The sequence below is a fragment of the Moschus berezovskii genome, chromosome 23 (assembly GCF_049115385.1).
Source record: "Moschus berezovskii isolate FMDL1 chromosome 23, NW_MosBer_1.0, whole genome shotgun sequence".
Taxonomy (NCBI): Eukaryota; Metazoa; Chordata; class Mammalia; order Artiodactyla; family Moschidae; genus Moschus; species Moschus berezovskii.
In genome coordinates, this window is record NC_142482.1 from 22,656,333 (window position 1) to 22,675,658 (window position 19,326).

General features: G+C 52.1%; 1 protein-coding gene across 4 annotated transcripts in view; it reads left to right on the forward strand.

Annotated features, from left to right (window-relative positions):
• The window catches only part of RAB44 (RAB44, member RAS oncogene family), a 40,704-nt gene that overhangs the window by 17,945 nt on the left and 3,433 nt on the right, over nucleotides 1–19,326 (forward strand). For 3 of the 4 annotated variants that reach the window (XM_088831197.1, XM_055406892.2, XM_088831199.1), the window contains 10 exons: nucleotides 294–468; nucleotides 1,849–1,995; nucleotides 2,784–2,874; nucleotides 3,280–3,375; nucleotides 5,640–5,827; nucleotides 6,614–8,073; nucleotides 14,254–14,335; nucleotides 15,632–15,746; nucleotides 16,841–16,942; nucleotides 19,101–19,177. In XM_088831197.1, coding sequence (XP_088687323.1) covers nucleotides 294–468; nucleotides 1,849–1,995; nucleotides 2,784–2,874; nucleotides 3,280–3,375; nucleotides 5,640–5,827; nucleotides 6,614–8,073; nucleotides 14,254–14,335; nucleotides 15,632–15,746; nucleotides 16,841–16,942; nucleotides 19,101–19,177 — 2,533 coding nt within the window. Of the gene's footprint in view, nucleotides 1–293; nucleotides 469–1,848; nucleotides 1,996–2,783; nucleotides 2,875–3,279; nucleotides 3,376–5,639; nucleotides 5,828–6,613; nucleotides 8,074–14,253; nucleotides 14,336–15,544; nucleotides 15,747–16,840; nucleotides 16,943–19,100; nucleotides 19,178–19,326 lie in introns of those variants that run through there. The other variant, XM_088831198.1, reaches the window with a different exon arrangement.

Genomic DNA, 19,326 nt, shown 5'->3' on the forward strand with positions numbered 1-19,326 from the left:
AATATCCCTTGACCGAGTGAATAGACTGTGTTGGCCACCGTGGAGCTGCTGTGTGACTTCTAGCAAGTCTCTTGGCCTCTCTGGGCCTCAGATGCGCATGTGTAGAGTGGGCACAGGGTCTACCCTGAGTAGACTCCCAAGGCTGACGTGAGGAATGTGTGACCCTGGCCCCGTATAAATGTGACTGACACAGATAAAACCATTTCCTCAAGGGCTAGAGCAGGGCAAGGTGGGAAGTCAAGCGATGGAGCCCAACCCCACTCTGCTCCTTTCTGTCCCACTTTGTCCCACAGAGAACATCTTTGGCTCCAGCTCGAGCACCCACAGGCTCCACAGAAAGAGGCCACTGCTCTCCAAGCGAGGATCTGTAGCCACCAGCTTCCTGGTGATGGAGGAGGCCAACAGTGAGGAGAAGGAGGCGTTCTTTGCCTTCATGGAGCAACTAGGAACCAGCAACTCACTTCCTGAGTAAGGCCAGCAGGGTTGGGGGTGCGGGGGGAGGCACCGCCTGTCAGAGGGGACGAGAACTGGCCCAGACACAGGATCAAATGGGAGCTTCCAGGTAGTGATGGGCGGATATCCTGGTTCGGCCACTTGTTAGCTGTGTGACTGCAGGCAAGTAGCCTAACCCCTTACCTGCGTTTCCCTGGCTGCAGGGTGAGCAGAAGAACTGCTGTGGGATTAAACGAAGCCCCGGGTGGAGAAAGCCTACCCACTGGGAGCCCATCCCACTCAAGCCCTCCCTCCCTGTCCTGCCCTATAAGGTCACTCCCCAGAAAGATTAGCAAGTTGAAGGATCAGCTCCCTAAAGGGACCCACAATCTTTTTTTTTCTTTTGTTTGGCCACTTTGCATGGCATATGGGATCTTATCTCCCCAATGATCGAACCTGCGCCCCCTGCATTGGAAGTGCAGAGTCTTAACCATTGGACTTACAGGGAAGTCCCAGAACCCACACTCGCAAAAATACAAACCTCCCAAGGGTGCCTTTTCCCCAAAAAGAGAGTCCCCCAGTGGAGTGATTTCAGGTGTGGTGATGCTCTGAGTTGGGCAGGCTTGGAGACAGGAGGGCTTGGAGATGGTCTTGGGCTCTGGGATTTTTTGGGTTCACTCATGCTTAGAGAAAGGGACCCTGTCTAAAAATACCCATCACACACCCCTCTAGGTCCCACTGGCTCTATTAGAACTAGCAAGGGAATCACCCTCGCCCATCTGCCCAGGCTCTCTCCCAGGTTCCCCTGCTCCACAGGGCTCTGTGAGGACAAGTTCTCAGAGGGTGGGGCAGGCATTGTGGGCAGGCAGGGTGGGACTGGGGTACAGCCTGGCAGGGCAGCTGTGGTGGCAAGTGATTTACCTACTTGGCAGCTTGGCCTGGGCTCAGCCCTCAGGCATCTGTCTTCACGACTTAATTAAATCCACGTGAAAAGCAGCATTTATTGAATGCCAACTCAGTGCCAGACCCCAGGCTGGTGCTCTCCACTGGGGGCGCCTCATTCTCCAGTGGCCATGTTACAAATAAGCTCAGAGAAGACGTGGGACTTGCTAAAGCTCACGCAGCCACAGAATGGGAGAAGAGAGAAGGCAGAGGGAAGCTCTGGGCCTTCAGACTCCCAGATCCCCCTGCCCAAACCGTAGGAAGACAACGTAGGGATGTGGGGATTCGTGAAGGTATAAGGGCACAACTGGGAGAGGTTCCTGGAGGAGGTGGCACTTGAGCTGCACCTTACAGAGTGTAAGGAGATTTTGTGACCCAAGTCTTTTGGAGCGCGGCCATTAGAACCCAGGAGTGGGCTTCCCTCTGCCTCCTGGTCCCACTCAAGGGTGATCTCTGGCCGTCCTCCCGTTCCAGGCAGGCGGAAATCTGGCAGCTATGGAGAAAGCTGCGGCAAGAGGAGCCCCAGCTGGCAGGCAACCTGGAGGGCTTTCTGGCCAAGATGAACAGTCGCCTACAGGAGGCACGGGCCGACAAGGAGGTTCTGGAGCTGACTCTGAGGAAGTGAGTTGGGGCCGGGTTGGCACACAGTGGATGCTTTCTACATGAGTTGAATCCTTTTTATTTTTGGCTGTGCTAATGGCAGCATGTGGGATCTTAGTTCCCCGACCAGGGATTGAACCTGCACCCCCTGCAGTGGAAACGCAGAACCTTAACCCCTGGACCACCAGGGAAATCCCTTAGTTGAATCTTAAGTGAATTTTCTCAGCTCTGGAAGAATGGAGGCCAGGGGTTCACAGCAGAGCCTGGGAGCTGGATGGGGAGAGCTGAGCTGGAAGAAGGGGTGACTAAGGGAATCTATTGGGAAGGACAGAGTGAGGCCTTCAGCCAAAGAGGGGATGGGCCAGTGTGTCCTGGTGCAGAGCCACTGGGGCACCTAACTCCAGGGCACCACCACGTAGATTGCCTTGCGTGTGGTGATCCTGGGGTTGGCATGGGCTCAGCCCTGCCAGGGAGTCTGTGCTTGGGGGTGGGGGTGGATAGGAGGATGGTGACAGCAGAAAGTGGGGTCAGAGTGATGGGGTGATTGGGGACTATGAGACAGGAACCAACATCCTGACGATGGTTACAGAGTCAGCAGGATGGGCTCAGATGAGCCATATCAAGGGCCTGCGTCAAGGTCAGGAGCTGTTAGTGGAATGACAGTTCCCAGGGTGACAGGGGTCAGTGACTGCTGGCAGAGTGAGCTGAGCAGTAGGGTAGGCTCTAAATGCGGGCCCAGGCCTCGCCTGCCAGCAGCAGGGTGGCAGCGTGCTGCCTGGCCACCCCCCCCCCCCCGCCCCCGCGTCCAGGAGGGACACTGACCACCTCCGTGAGGTCCGGCAGCTCTATGAGGAGATGGAGCAGCAGATACAGCAGGAGAAGCAGCAGCTTCAGGCCAAGGTGAGCCCCCAAGCCCCAGCCAGCCTCCCCCAGCCCTGGATCCCTCTGCTGCCCATGCAGTGAGCCCGGGTCTGGCCAGCGTGGGGCAGCGGGAGGCTGCTGTGAGCGGATCGTCTCATCCCCCGCAGTGTCGGAGAGACAGTTTGCTCAGACAGACGGGGTGGGGAACGGTCGCTGCTGCCAGCTCTCGGGGGTCTCCCGGGGCCACTCCTCCCACTCTCTGGGTCCCTGTCTCCTTGTTGCCTGGGCCAGGGAAGTTGTCCTGAAACCCCCCCTCCTTGTGGACACATCCTGGACTGGGCGCCCTAGGCCTGGGTGGAGGTGGCACATGGGGAGGGCCGACCCAGGCCTGCTGAGTCTTGGACTCAGTCACACAGGGGGCGCTGAGACCTCTCTGCTCCCCAGAGCGACTCCCGGGGCCTGGCCCTCAGCTCCCAGATGCAGGAGGTGCTGGAGGCCAAGGAGCGTGAGGTGCAGCGGCTGACCGAGGGCCAGAAGGAGGTGAGTGACAAGGGCTCCCCTGGAAGCTCAGTTTCTGAGGATTCGTGGACCCTGACACCCACTTCTGGAGGGCTCACTGGGCTGCTGCGCTCCTGCACCAGAGCTGGCTTCCCTAGGAAAGTGATGTCTCTGGCCCTTTTTCTGAGGCGAGGCCAGGTAAGGGCAGTGGCAGCCCTGGGACATGAATCAGAAGGTCCAGGTTCAATTTCCTGCTGTTTCAATTAAAAGCCCTGCGAATCTCAGGAAAGAGCTTTGCTTGTCTTGGCCTTAGTTTCTCCATCTGTAAAATGGGAAGAACCACATCTATTGCAGCTCCCCGGCTAGTTGAGTCAAAAGAGGTACTAAATGGGAAAGCCCTTTGAAGCCAGAAAGCATCAGGCAAACACGAAGTCTCAACATTGGAGAGGCTTGGTGATAAGGTGGGGCTCAACTCTCATCTCTGCTGTCAGCTGAGTGACCTTGGGCAGGATTTTAATTTCTCTGAGCCTTGGTTTCCTCATCAGAGAAATGGTGGTCAGAACTTTTCCCTTAGGAGGCTGCCGTGATGATTAGATATACTGTACTTGAGGGCCTAAGATGGCACCTGGCATGTAATAGGTGGTTTATATTGACTTGGCCAAAAAGTGTGTTTAGGTTTTTTCTTAACATCTTATGGTAAAACCCGAACAAACTTTTTAGCCAGCCCAATACATCATAGTCGCTACTATCTCTGAACTGGACCTAACTTCCTGGTTATAATACCTGCTACCCCAACACCCCAGGTCTCATAACCTGTAATCACTTCCAGTTGGCATTGTGGCTAAGCCTTTGGGTCTGAGACCCAGCCCCACTGTCTCTTCCTTCCTCAACTTGCAAGCCACTGGCCTTAGTAAAATCACCATGTGTTGTAACCAGAACAACCAGCATCCCTTTGTCACTGGACCAGGTTCCCACAGCCTTCCCTGCTGGTTCTGCCACCTGGTCTCACCCTCCTGACACAGGCTGATCTCCCAGGAGCCTCTGTAGTAGCTGCCATTGGAGACTGAAAGTGGAGTGAAAGTGGAAGTCGTTCAGTCGCGTCCGACTCTTTGTGACCCCGTGGACTATACAGTCCATGGAATTCTCCAGGCCAGAGTTCTGGAGTGGGTAGCCTTTCCCTTCTCCAGAGGATCTTCCCATCCCAGGGATCGAACCCAGGTCTCCCTGATTGCAGGAGTCTTTACCAGCTGAGCCACCAGGGAAGCCCTTGTGGACTTGGAGCCTCAGAGCCTTGGAGACTGAGGCAGGCCCCTTTTGGCGATAGAAGAGGTTGGACTTTCCACACAGGACCATTCTGTCCTGTCCCCTGTGGATGTGAAGCCTCTCCCCGCAAGGCCATTCATTCCTCCATCCAACCACTATGGTGTCCCCACTCTGTGCCAGGCATCGTGCTAGCTTCCAGGGAACATAACAGACACATATCTCCTGCCTGTGGGGTTATTGTCAGTTGGGGAAATAGATGATAAACTAAATAAGCAGGTAAAGTCTATAACATATTAGATAATGAAAGTGCTAAGGAGAATAAAGTAAAACAGGGCAGGAGGATAGGAGGGTTTTGATAGAGAGGGGTCAAGGAAGCCTCACTTAAGATGATGACTTTGGAGTAAAGGCCCAAAGGAGGTGAGGAATGGGCCCTGTGGTATCTGAGGGAAGAGCAGTCCAGGCAGAGGGCACAGCGGGTGCAAAGGCCCTGAGGTGGGCGTGACACGCTGTGAATGTTCAAGGACCAGTAAAGGGACCTGGGGGCTGGAACAGACTGAGGGGGCAGGGAGCAGGGCAGTGGGAGAGGCGGTCAGAGATGTCACGGGGGTGGGGTGGGGGGAGCCTGCGGGTCCTGGAGGCTGTCGTGAGGACCTTGCCTTCCATTCGGCATGGTCAAGCAGCTCTCCATCACCTGGTCTTGTGACCGGCTGTTGGACCAGGAGCTCCTCACTGACCACGTGGGCTCAGAGATGAGCAGCCATTTCAAAGCACTGAGCAGAGGAGGGTGTGGTCCCTGGTGCTGCTGGTGGCCTATGCTTCTTACGCAGTTCCCCCTCCCTTCCCCATCCTGACAATTCCGATGTCTTTCCCGGGTGGGAGGTAATGGAGCTAATAAGGCCAATGAGCGGGTAACACCCGATCCTATGTTTTAAGCTGGGTCTCCAGGAGCCTGGAGTCTGTGCCCCAGCATGGTCTTGGGAGGCTGTTTAGTCCCCCTGAAGGGCGACTGGGCTTCTCTCCTGCTCACCCGCCACCTCCTGCAGCTGGAGGCCCAGCTCCACCATCTCAGCAGCACACACCAGGAGGCCAGCTCAGAGAACCGGCAGCTTCGGGAGGCCGAGCAGGACCTGGCTGAGCGGCTGGAAGAGGTGCGGGGGCAGCTGCAGGTGACCCGGGGGCACCTGGATGCCGCCAGGGGCCGTGTGTCCTGGCAGATGGAGGAGGAACCCAGGCAAGTAGCTGCCACCCCCGGGCTGGGCTGCAGACGGAGGGCTTCCTGCAAGAGGGGAGAAAGGCTTTGAGTTCTCAGAAACTCTTCTCAGCCTTCAGAGCTCACGGTGCAAGTGAAAAGTGAATGTTAGCTGCTCAGTCATGTCTGACTTTCTCTGTGACCCCATGGACCCCAGGCGCCTCTGTCCATGGGATTCTCCGGGCAAGAATACTTGGAGTGGGTAGCCATTTCCTTCTCCAGGGGATTTTCCCAACCCAGGGATTGAACCAGGGTCTCCTGCATTGCAGGCGGACTCTACCATCTGAGCCACCAGGGAAGCCACACACAGACTCCCTCCTTAAACCTTACAACAACCCCACTGGGCTGGGATTGTCATGCCCGTTTCTCAGACAAGGGGGCAGAGGGGGAAAAATCACGTGCCCAGACATACATGATACATGACTCACACAAGTGGGATTCACGCACACACACGCACACACACTCACACACACACACACACATATGCACAGAGGCTAGCACAGTGCTGGATCCTTGGCAGAGTGGGATGGGCTGGAATGGCAGGAAGGCTTCCTGGAGGAGGTGAGGCTCCACATGGGCCTTGAAGGATGAGCTGGATTGGATGAGGGGAGTGGTAGGGAGTGAGTGCCAGGTGAGAAGCCCTGCCGAAGGGAAGACCGAAGGGAGGGCCAACTGTGAGCTGTGTGCCCAGTGCTGAAGGATGCAGGCAGGATGGGTGTGACAGCTACCTGCCCCTCCCCTGACCCTAGCTTCCCGCACCCTTCCTAGTGTCCCCAGAGCAGGTGAGGAGAAGGCTCCAGACGCTCAGGCAGTCTCCTCCTCCGAGGCTCCCCTGCCTGGACTGTTTGGGCACAACGATGACTGGGACCAGCTCCTCAGCGGCGTCAGCAGCCCCCTCAGTGCCCTGCAGCTCCCCTGGAGCCCGCCCCCAACCCCGAAAGCCTCCTCAGGCCCCCCGACGCCCCGAGTGGTCAGGCGGATCTCCATCTCGGAGCCACATGCTCTTCTGTTTGCTCAGGAGCCCTCTTCAGATCCAGGGGGCTCTCCAAGGAGCCCCCCTGGGGCGCCTTCTGGGACCGAGGAAGAGAAAGGAGTGAACCCAGATGGGCCGGACATGAGCCCCCCAGAGCAGACTGGAGAGCCCCTCAGCCCGGAAGCTAAGGAGGAGTCAGGGCTTGGCCCCGGGGTCTACTTCCCCTGGAGTCTCCCGGGGGTCCCAGCTGGGGAGTCAGGGAGCCTGGTGGCAGCTGCATTCAAGGTGCTTGTTCCTTTGGAGGATGGGCCCCCTCCTCAAGTGACCTCGCCCCCTCCCCAGGCCTCAGCTGGGCCCAGCGCACAGTTCCAGACCTCACACCTGGATGAGGAGGGCCCTGGCCCTGGGCCGGTCCCACCCAAGCTGCCCCGGCAGAGAGAGGCCCTCGATCAGGACCCCCATTCTGCTGGCTCTGAGCCAAGGCCGGGGTCCGCAGGAGCCGGAGCCCTCCCGGCGAGGCTGGGTGAGCCCTCCCAGGACCTGGTGCCTGGGGGTCCGGCTCCCACGGATGGATCAGAGCAGGGCAAGCAGAGCCCAGATGCACAAGAGGGCCATTCAGGGGAGCTGCAGGAAGCTCACGGCCGGGTCCCTGGGCTGCCCGCTCTCCTCCCCCAGAGCCTGGAAGAGGAGCCCGGGGCTGAGGAAAGGAAAGCAGTGGACGAGGGAGGGCAAGATTTCAGGTCAGAGCTGACCGTCGAGGCTCGTAGCCTGAAACCCGAGCACTCAGAACTCCCCCAGCTCGATTTCCAGCCCACACCTTGCCCGCCTGATAGAACGCAGGCTGAGGCTGAAGCAGAAGCCCCAGCTCCCAGGAAACCATCAAGGGGCTTTCCCCCCATGGGGGCTCAGCCTGGGGATAGAGCAGGGCCCCCAGAGCCCACACAAACCCTTCCCACCAGGGCTGAGCTGGAAGCCCAACCCAGGCCCCAGCCTACAACTGCCCACGCAGAAGGAGAACAAGCCCCCTCTAAGTCCAGGGAGCCAAGGGCAGAGAACAGGCCTGAAGATCCAAGAATGGACTCCGGAGGCCCCGGGTTGACCCCATCCCCCAGGGACCGCGCGGCCAGCGAACCTTTGGCCAACCCTGATTACGCCTTCCACGTCATCTTCCTGGGAGACTCGAACGTGGGCAAAACCTCCTTCCTGCACCTGCTGCACCAGAACAGCTTTGCCACTGGGCTGACAGCGACTGTGGGTAAGAGCCGCCTGGGGAGGATGGCAGGGGAGGGAGGGGAGAGCCAGGGAACTGGGCTGGCGAGCTGGAGCAGGCCCAGAGCAAACCATCCCTGAGCAAGTTGTAGGTTCCGCCCTCGCCACAGGCCCTGTGTTAGATGTTATTTTACACGGGCATAACCTGGCTATTTTACTAATCATCTCTAATTATAGGTAATTTGCTTTCTCTGCATTGATCTGATTAGCTAATAATGTGCCACGTTAACAAAGCACCTACAGTTTAGGTGGCAGCATTGGCCGAGGGTGAAAACAAGCTGGTCTCCTCCCACGTGGCCCCTGGGCAGGCCGCCTCAGGGACCCCGCTGCTTGAATCTGCCTAAGACCAGCCCTAGGCCAGCCAGCCAGGCTTTGGCAGGAAGCTACCTTGGGCAAGTTGAATATTTTACACAGAATGTATTTGTAGAGTGGGGTAAGTTAGGAACACCGGTGCCCAAGTTCAGAACCCAGCTCTGCCACTTACTAATGGTATGAACTTGAGCGAATTATTCAAGCCCTCTGCGCGTAATGGGGGCAACAGTAGTGCTGACCTCTGAAGGGGCTGTAAGAATTAGTTCTGTTAATACAGATCAAGGTCTTAGACTACTACCTGGCATGTATTAAGTGCTCAGTTACTATTAGTTATTTTTATGGTTGTTATTATTATAAGTACACTTTTGATAATGTCTAGTCCAGGGACTTTTGCAAATGAAATGTCCTAAAGCAAAAAGCCTCCTCTCCCTAAGAATATTGGGATATGTGGCCACTTGTATAAAGCCACAGAAAAGAGCTCGTGGGAATGTTCGGCTTGGGGTAAAAATGGAGGGATCCACGTCTTTGTGTCTGTCTGGGTGCATGCTAACTGGGCACCAGTGCTAGACCGGTGGGTAAAGTTCTCAAACTTTACCTAAGAGAGTCCCTTACCGCCTCACCCAGGACAGGTTCTTGAACTTTTCTCTGCCTGAGAAGCCTCACCTGGGGAGCCAGTTAAAAATGCAGTGTCGTCAGGAATAGGGGACCCATAGGAGGTCTGTTCTGATGTTGAATAGGGTCACAAGGTCTGCAAGGCCACCATCATTAATCACACAAGCCAGGGGTCCCCAACCTCCAGGATCTAATGTCTGATGATCTAAAGTGGAATTGATGTAATAACAGTGGAAATAAGGGGTACAATAGATGTAATGTGCTTGAATCACCCCCAAGCCACCCCCCACCACCACCCTAGTTCATGGAAACATTGTCTTCCATGAAACCGGTCCCTGGTCTCAAAAAGCTTGAGGACTGCTGACCTAAGCTCCTGGTTACCGACCACCCACAATGCACCAGGCACACTCACCTTGTTCCGTACGAGAGCCCTCTCATGCCTGTGAGCCTCTCCCATTATCACGTGGTAAGAAGTTTCCACGAAGTTCAATAGAGAAAATACAGATTGCATAATTGTAAAAAGAAAAGGCAAGCCTGCATGCACTGCTAGTCAGCTGGGAGGAGTGTGTGTGTGAAAGCTGCTCAGTCGTGTTTAACTCTTTGCGACCCCATGAACTATACAGTCCGTGGAACTCTCCAAGCCAGAATACTGGACTGGATAACCGTTTCCTTCTCCAGGGGATCTTCCCAACCCAGGGATCGAACCTAGGTCTCCCACATTGCAGGCCGATTCTTTACCAGCTGAGCCACAAGGGAAACCCTGATAGCCAGATCTGTCCCACACTTAGCTGTGGTTTGGTGCCCCTGGTGATTGTCATCCATTGGGCTTACCTGTCACTGGGGATGATTCCAGCTTCCTCAGTCGTAATCTCCCCACTCAGCATCACCGTCCTTCGTTCCCACCCACTTTCTCGCCCGTCTGCCTTGGAAAAAAGGGCTGGTGGAAGACCAGAGCCAGAGCCAATTGAATTATAGCTGACTGCGCATTTTTATGAGGTTTCTCTGCAGCTATCCCCATTTCACACATGAGGAAAACAGAACTGAAGTCCTGGTTAACTTTTTGGCCCTATCTGGGCACCAAAGTTCATACCTGGGGCCACCTGCCTTCAAAGCACAGGCCCTCTCCCCAGAGGCTCTATGCTTTTATGTGCTCAGCGCTGCCCGCTCCCTGGGGTTGTTCATGTAAAACAGCAGATTTCTTGGGAAGCAGAAGACATTGTATTTCTGACAGTTTATGTGGTTCAAGTTGTAACATGTGGGGATCCGTGGGTAGACTGAGGGTGGGCGACGGGCAGGGAGGCGGAAAGTGGGAGTAACGGAAGTTACTAAATGCAAAGAATAATCAGGAAGGTTGCTCTATAGATTAGGCCGCGGATGTTTACGCGGAGGCTGGATGTCATCACAGGGGGTGGGCCTGGGTAACCGCAGAAGTTTCTGCAGACCCTGGACTTCCTTAGACCTTCAGGAAAGGGGGCAGTAAAGAGAAACAGAGAAGCAGACAGACTTCTGCTGAGGTCAGGACTTCCCGGCTGCCACTTCTCCCAGTCTCCTCTGGGGAGCACGGATGGGGGCGTCTGTGGCTTATCACCACCGGGGGCAGAAGTAAGAGCTCTTGTGGGGGTCACCATGTGTCACCTTGAGGAAGGTCTCTACCGGCTCAGGGATCATGTGAGGAGTTACCTCTTTCCTGAGCTGGTCTGGGCCCCATGGTGGGCTCAGCACGGACAAAACAGCCCCTCTCCATCACCCCCATCCCACCCGGTGTCCCTGGGAACTGGGGGTTGGCAGGAAGTTGCTCCCCAAAGATTCCAAACCTCTCGGGGATTTCACTAGTACTTCCACATTTCCAGGGACAGGAGGGGTCTGGAACCATGACCCCGGGAAGGGTTGGTCTGTGAAATTTTGTGGAGGTGGGGGTTCAGAAAGATGAGAGTTCATAGTAGATAATAAAAATGACCACTTCCCAAGCAGCCCCTAGACATTGGACCAGACCTTGAACATAAATCATTTAATCCTGCCAATTACCCAGTGACGTGGGTCTTTTTAAATTGCCACCTTGCAGATGAGAAAGGAAAGCTCAGAGAGGTGAAGTGACTCACACAGACAGTAGAGCAGCAGAAGTTGGACAACTCACAGCCCAACCGGTCCTGCTGGAAGCCAGCACTCCCTTCACCCTCCCAGGTTGTCTGTCTGCCCTGCTGTCTGGGTAGAGAAGAAGGATGCATGCCATCATTAGGAATGAAACAAGAAGTATTATTAAAAAAATAAATGAATGAAACTGATTTTCCTGAGCAGTTCAGTTCAGTTCAGTTGCTCAGTCGTGTCCGACTCTCCGCGACCCCATGAATCACAGCACATCAGGCCTCCCTGTCCATCACCAACTCCCGGAGTTCACTCAAACTCATGTCCACAGAGTCGGTGATGCCATCCAGCCATCTCATTCTCTGTTGTCCCCTTCTCCTCCCGCCCCCAACCTTTCCTAGCATCAGAGTCTTTTCCAGTGAGTTAACTCGTTGCATGAGGTGGCCAAAGTATTGCAGTTTCAGCTTTAGCATCAGTCCTTCCAATGAACACCCAGGACTGATCTCCTTTAGAATGGACTGGTTGGATCTCCTTGCAGTCCAAGGGACTCTCAAGAGTCTTCTCCAGCACCACAGTTCAAAAGCATCAATTCTTCAGCGATCAGCTTTCTTCACAGTCCAACTCTCACATCCATACATGACCATGGGAAAAACCATAGCCTTGACTAGACAGACCTTTGTTGGCAAAGTAATGTCTCTGCTTTTTAATGAACTATCAAGGTTGGTCATAACTTTCCTTCCAAGGAGTAAGCGTCTTTTAATTTCATGACTGCAATCAGCATCTGCCGTGATTTTGGAGCCCAAAAAAATAAAGTCTGACACTGTTTCTACTGTTTTTCCATCTATTTCCTGTGAAGTGATGGGACCAGATGCCATGATCTTTGTTTTCTGAATGTTGAGCTTCAAGCCAAACTTTTCACTCTCCTCTTTCACTTTCATCAAGAGGCTTTTGAGTTCCTCTTCACTTTCTGCCATAAGGGTAGTGTCATCTGCACATCTGAGGTTATTGATATTTCTCCCAGCAATCTTGATTCCAGCTTGTGCTTCTTCCAGCCCAGCGTTCCTCATGATGTACTCTGCATGTAAGTTAAATAAGCAAGGTGACAATATACAGCCTTGACATACTCCTTTTCCTATTTGGAACCAGTCTGTTGTTCCATGTACAGTTCTGACTGTTGCTTCCTGACCTGCATACAGGTTTCTCAAGAGGCAGGTCAGGTGGTCTGGTATTCCCATCTCTTTCAGAATGTTCCACAGTTTATTGTGACCCACACAGTCAAAGGCTTTGGCATAGTCAATGAAGCAGAAATAGATGTTTTTCTGGAACTCTCTTGCTTTCTCCATGATTCAGCAGATGTTGGCAATTTGGTCTCTGGTGCTTCTGCCTTTTCTAAAACCTGCTTGAACATCTGGGAGTTCACGGTTCACATATTGCTGAAGCCTGGCTTGGAGAATTTTGAGCATGACTTTACTAGCGTGTGAGATGAGTGCAATTGTGCGGTAGTTTGAGCATTCTTTGGCATTGCTTTTCTTTGGGATTGGAATGAAGACTGACCTTTTCCAGTCTGTGGCCACTGCTGAGTTTTCCAAATTTGCTGGCATATTGAGTGCAGCACTTTCACAGCATCATCTTTCAGGATTTGAAATAGCTCAATTGGAATCCCATCACCTCCACTAGCTTTGTTTGTAGTGATGCTTTCTAAGGCCCACTTGACTTCACATTCCAAGATGTCTGGCTCTAGGTCAGTGATCACGTTATCGAGACTATCTTGGTTGTGAAGATCTTTTTTGTACAGTTCTTCTGTGTATTCTTGCCACCTCTTCTTAATATCTTCTGCTTCTGTTAGGTCCATACCATTTCTGTCCTTTATCGAGCCCATCTTTGCATGAAATATTCCCTTGGAATCTCTAATTTTCTTGAAAAGATCTCCATTCAATATTACAGTAATCCAGGCCTATGCCCCCACAAGTAACGCTGAAGAATCCGAAGTTGAACGGTTCTATGAAGACCCACAAGACCTTTTAGAACTAACACCCAAAAAAGATGTCCTTTTCATTATAGGGGACTGGAATGCAAAAGTAGGAAGTCAAGAAACACCTGGAGGATGTCCTTTTCATTATAGGGGACTGGAATGCAAAAGTAGGAAGTCAAGAAACACCTGGAGTAACAGGCAAATTTGGCCTTGGAGCACGGAATGAAGCAGGGCAAAGGCTAATAGAGTTTTGTCAAGAGAACACACTGGTCATAGCAAACACCCTCTTCCAACAACACAAGAGAAGACTCTACATATGGACATCACCAGATGGTCAACACTGAAATCAGATTGATTATATTCTTTGCAGCCAAAGATGGAGAAGCTGTATACAGTTAGCAAAAACAAGACCAGGAGCTGACTGTGGCTCAGATCATGAACTACTTATTGCCAAATACAGACTTAAATTGAAGAAAGTAGGGAATACCACTAGACCATTCAGATACGACCTAAATCAAATCCCTTACAATTATACAGTGGAAGTGAGAAATAGATTTAAGGGACTAGATCTGATAGATAGAGTGCCTGATGAACTCTGGATGGAGGTTCGTGACATTGTACAGGAGACAGGGACCAAGACCATCCCCATGGAAAAGAAATGCAAAAAAGCCAAATGGCTGTCTGAGGAGGCCTTACAAATAGCTGTGAAAAGAAGAGAAGCGAAAAGCAAAGGAGAAAAGGAAAGATATAAGCATCTGAATGCAGAGTTCCAAAGAATAGCGAGGAGAGATAAGAAAGCCTTCCTCAGCGATCAATGCAAAGAAATAGAGGAAAACAACAGAACAGGAAAAACAAGAGAGCTCTTCCTGAGCAGACTGAGGAATAAACGTTGCCATGTAGTTGAGAGGACAGGTATTTTCGCAGAGGTGAAAACAAGGCAGGGTGCCTCATGCCAGCCAGCTGTCAGGGTGGGGGAGCAGTGGGAGCTGGGTAGGCAGAGCAGGCTTCTCGGAGGATGTGGACCCTCAAGTGTGGATGGGATTTGAAGAGCAGAAGGGAAGCCCGGCTGCCAGAAGTTCCTACCCACCATGGCTGGTACTGGGAGCAGGTGTATATTCAGGCGGGTGTCAGCTCCAAGTCCTGGATGGTAACTTGAAAGTAGGCTTGACTCTCATCTGTGTGTCCTAGGAGTGGATTTTCGAGTCAAAAACCTGCTGGTGGACAACAAGCGCTTTGCACTGCAGCTCTGGGACACAGCTGGCCAGGAGAGGTAATGCATGCTGTCGACATTAGTGGCCGAGCCTGGACTGCAGAGCAGTGGAGCCCAGCCCCGACCCAGAGTCCTACCAAGTGCAAATGCAGCTTGTACCCACTGAGGATTCAGGAGGTGGGGGATGGAGAGATGAGTCCAGGCCCAGGGCAGAAGACAGGAGAGTGCACCCAGAGGCCCCCTAGGCCTGGCAGGGCAACTGTGAGGGCCGTCCCAACATGGCCTGCAGAGCACAGCTACCCAATCACTTTTTTTTTTTTTTGCCACACCTTGTGGCATGTGGGATCTTAGTTCCCTACCCAGGGATTGAACTCACGCCCCCTGTAAAGTGGAGGCTTAGACTCCCAGCCACTGGTCCTCCAGGGAAGTCCTCTCACCTACCCTTTGAAACTATTAGCTTTCGACTTATAAGCAGTAGCGATCAAAACTGAAAAGGACATCACCTATGACCCAGAAGTTATCCTTCTAGAAATTCATTCTACTGATAAACTCATACTATATTATCAAAAGGACTAAGACTGCTCATAGCAATAGTGTTTATATTGCGAAACGCTGGAAGCCTCCTAAACATCATCAATAGTGGGCCAGTTAAAGAAATTAGGGCCCCTTCACACAGTAGAATATAATGAAGCCGAAGAAATGGTGGAGGAGCCTCTTTATGTATCCTTGTGATCCCCTGGACTATAGCCCTCCAGGCTCCTCTGTCCATGGAATTCTCCAGGCAAGAATACTGGAGTGGGTAGCCATTCCCTTCTCCAGAGGATCTTCCCAACCCAGGGATCGAACCTGGATCTTTGGCCTTGCAGGCAGGTTCTTTACCATCTGAGCCACCAGGAAAGTCACCCTTTATGTACCGATAGGGAAATATCTCTAAGACATTTTATTGTCTGGAGAAAACAAAGAACAGAGTATTGAATATTAGTGAGTACAGTGTTTTACACTGTATTTGCTTAAGCAGTGTGTGTGTGTCTGCATTTATGTATATGCATGAAATATCCCTGGGAGACTATTTAAATAATGGGTAACTCTGGTTGCCTCTGGGGAGGGGAGTTGGGTGGCTGCAGGATGAAGGTAGAGTCACCTGAGAGAGACTTTTCATTAGATGCTCCTTGGTACCTTTTGAAATCTGAGCCATGAGGACTGTTAACCTATTCAACAATAAGCACACCGGAAGAAGGAAAATACACGCACACCCTCTTTTGGAAGCAGTTAGAAGCTGACATAGCAGCTGAAGCCTCGAGAGGCTGGAGCCCGGGTCAGGGTGGCTGGCATCACCGGCGTGGACTCTCTGGGCAGGTACCACAGCGTGACCCGGCAGCTGCTCCGCAAGGCTGATGGCGTGGTGCTCATGTATGACGTCACCTCCCAGGAGAGCTTCGTCCACGTGCGCTACTGGCTGGACTGTCTCCAGGTGAGCCACCGGCTGCTGGGCTGGCCCTGGTGTGCAGTCAAGAGGGAGCTTGTGTCTTTCCCACTCTTTTTTTTCTCCCAGGGTTACAAAGGACACAACAGACATGTGGGTGACAATCTGCTGAGGACATGTGGCTGGATGGGCTGGGAGCATGGTAGTACAAAGAAACCACAACCACACGCTGTGGTCTCCAAAACAAACTCTTTCCTGCATCCTTCCTGTGACCATTTCTTTCCTATACACCAAAGCTCTGTGATGTATTCTTAACACCTGGGGATAACGCAAGTCCAGTGTCACTCTAGATGATCATTCCTTTGTCCATATATCTCTAGTCCTTTCCCTCACATATGTATTTGATATACGTATGAATGAAATTCATACGCTGAAATACTACAGTACGTACTAGCACAGAAGAGGGATATGAAGGAAGACGTGTTGTCTTCTCTCTAGTAGTTTCTGGTCTAGTTGAAGAGATGCAAAGGAAGCAGAATAAAGTAATATTTGAGGGAAACTGGGTTCTGGGTTCTGATGAGACCTGGGTTTGAATCCCAACTACCCTATCCTAACTCTGTAACCTCGGACAAGTGACTTAAACTCTCTGAATTCAACTGCCCAACTTTTCTCATAGAGAGTTGTGAGGATTAACTGCTATAACTGCTTTTAGCACAGCACCTGGTATATAGTAAACTCTCCATTAACAGAAGCTATTATTATTATCATCCATTAAACAGGAGATGAGTCAAGGCAGCCTGTGTAATCTAATGCTAGGGTGTTCAGCACAGGCAGGAAAAGACAGGCATGGGCAGGAGCAATCTAGGAAGGCTTCCTAGGGGAGGTGACTTTGAGGTTGGCTTTGGAGAGTGGGTGACATGTTTGCAGGCTGAAAGGAGGGGTAGGTTTGCTGCAGATGGAAGGGAACGTGTCAGAGGTGGGAAGAGCATGGAGTGGGTGTGATATAGAAAGTGGGCTGTGTGTGTAGGGGAGGAAGTGGCACAGGGTCAGCTTTTCCTGGAGGGCAGGGTCAGATCCCCCCAGGGCCTGACTCACAGCAGGCGCCCGACACGTGTGGCTGAGGGAACATGTTCTGTGTGCAGGATGCAGAGTCTGACGACGTGGTCATCCTTCTTTTGGGAAACAAGACGGACCGTGAGGAGGATCGGCAAGTGTCTACTGAGGCCGGGCAGCAACTGGCCCAGGTGAGCAGCTGGGCATCAGCCCTTCCCCCAGCCTGGACTGGGCAGACCCGTCCCTGGGGTGTAGCGAATAGGTCACCCTGGCCCAGGCCACAGAGAACAATGCGCTCCTGCCCCTGCTCAATCAGAGACTAACAGCCTTCCACCCAAAGGGGCGCAAGACCCAAACATGAGACGGTAACAGTGGGCAGGACATTGAACCTTCCTGTTGTATTAGCGAATCCCCACAGTGTCCTGACCTATGTAAAAAAAATCTTCAGAGTAAAAAGCTTTTCAAGCTTCACTTAAAATTCCCACTCAAATCTTCATTTTATCTCTGGTCTCTAATTAATATAACATTCCTTCTAATTTAGTCTGTCTTAAGACCCAAATTCTTCCCTGGGAAGATTGCATCAAAAGCCCCACCACCAGACAGGGGAGCATGGATATGATTTATTTTTGAGTAGAATTGAACTACATTCCAGAAAATCTGGAGAATAATAAAGATGGAAAAAAGTCTCGCTCCCCGCCCTACCTCTGACACCACCCCTCTTGACATTTCCATATCGTATTTCCTTCCCATTTCTTCTCTCATTTCTCCTAACCATGAGGTCATCACTGTGGCTCCTGGTTGGTGGGAATTTTTTCCTCTTAAAAGTCTTAGCTCACCGCCTTTGACAGGAACTCCTTCTCTAGCAATTTATCCTAAGGAAAGAGTCAGAAATAATAATTCCTAAGAGAAGAATGTAATAGAGCCTTTGTATAATTGAACATGTTTGTATGAGGTTGTTCTTTATGAGAACAAACACTTGGCAACATTTGGTGGTTAATTTGTGGAGCTTCATGCAAAAAGCTAGCATTCGCCATTAAGAATCCTGTTCTGAAAAATATTTAAGGTTGTGGAGGAAATGCTTACAATATAATGTGAAGTCAGAAAAATAGCCATGTCTCTGGGGACAGGTTAGGTTGAATCAGATGAGATTGCTGATATTTGACTGTTTGGCATCTATCGGAGCAGCAATTTTATACACTTTAACCTAACAGTATAATGATATTTAGCCCATACTCCACACCCCCAATAAAAGGGTCATATAAAACAGAATAGAAATATTGGATTGGTCAAAAAGTTCGTTCTGTTCTCTTCTAAAGAACTTTTTGGTCACCTCAATATGTATTCAAACACTAACAGAAGTGGTTTATAATTTGCACTTACATTTTTCACTAAAAAAATTTATTTATTTATTTTTGGCTGTGCTGGGTCTTCATTGCTGAGTGGCCTTTCTCTAGTTGCGGCTAGTGGGGGCTATTCTCCGGTTGCGGTGGGCTGGCTTCTTGTTGCAGTGGTTTGTCTTGTTGCAGACCACGTGCTCTGGGGCGCCTGAGCTCAGTAACCGCGGCTCCCGGGCTCTTAGAGCCCAAGCTGTATAGTTGCGGAGCTCAGGCTTAGTGCGCAGCATGTGGGATCTTCCCAGATCTGGGATGGAGCCTGTGTCTCCTGCCTTAGTAGGCAGATTCTTTATCACTGAGCCGCTAGGGAAGCCCTGAACTTACACATTTTTATGCTTTATTTCCCAATATTTCCCCAATTCAATACTTTTGAAATTGAAAACATAAAATATATATATATATATACACACAACGAATGACTTTAAAGAGCTTCTCAGGTGGCACAGTGGTAAAGAATCCATCTGCAGGAGGTGCAAGAGACACAGTTTCGATCTTTGGGTCAGGAAGATCCCCTGGAGTAGGAAATGGCATCCCGTTCCAGTATTCTTGCCTGGAAAATTCCATGGACAGAGGAGCCTGGTGGGCTACAGTCCATGGGGTCACAAAGAGTCAGACACAACTGCGCAGACACAGGCAACAACTTAGAAATGTCCCCAAGGACATTTCTCCTAATTGGAATACGGGTTTCCCACCATCACTCTGAAGGCTGTGGGGTGTTTCTGGGTGGCGTCCTTGACACCTTGGCCAGCCAAAATGGAGAGACAGAGGCAGAGGGGCAAGGCTGGGGACCATGGAGACGGGGGACAGAGACAGGCTGCCTTGCCCCTTGGGGTTGGCTTGGGGACGTACTGGGTGGGACTCGGTCTGATGGTCAGGTCTTCGGTGGTGGGGGCTGCTGCCTGGACTCTCGGGAGTCTCCTCCACGGCACCTGTACCCTCATCTATCTGGCTGCAGGAGCTGGGGGTCTCCTTTGGAGAGTGCAGTGCTGTGCTGGGTCACAATATCCTGGAGCCCATGGTGCAGCTGGCCCGGTGAGTGCCGCCCTACTCCTCCCCACCCAGAATCTTTAGCTGACTCACGCAGGAGGGGAGGCCCACCTGAGGAAGCGCCTGAGAAAGCACAGGGCTCAGAAGCCTGCGGAAGGAGTGAGAGCCCTGGGAGGAGTCTCCTGACTCCAGTT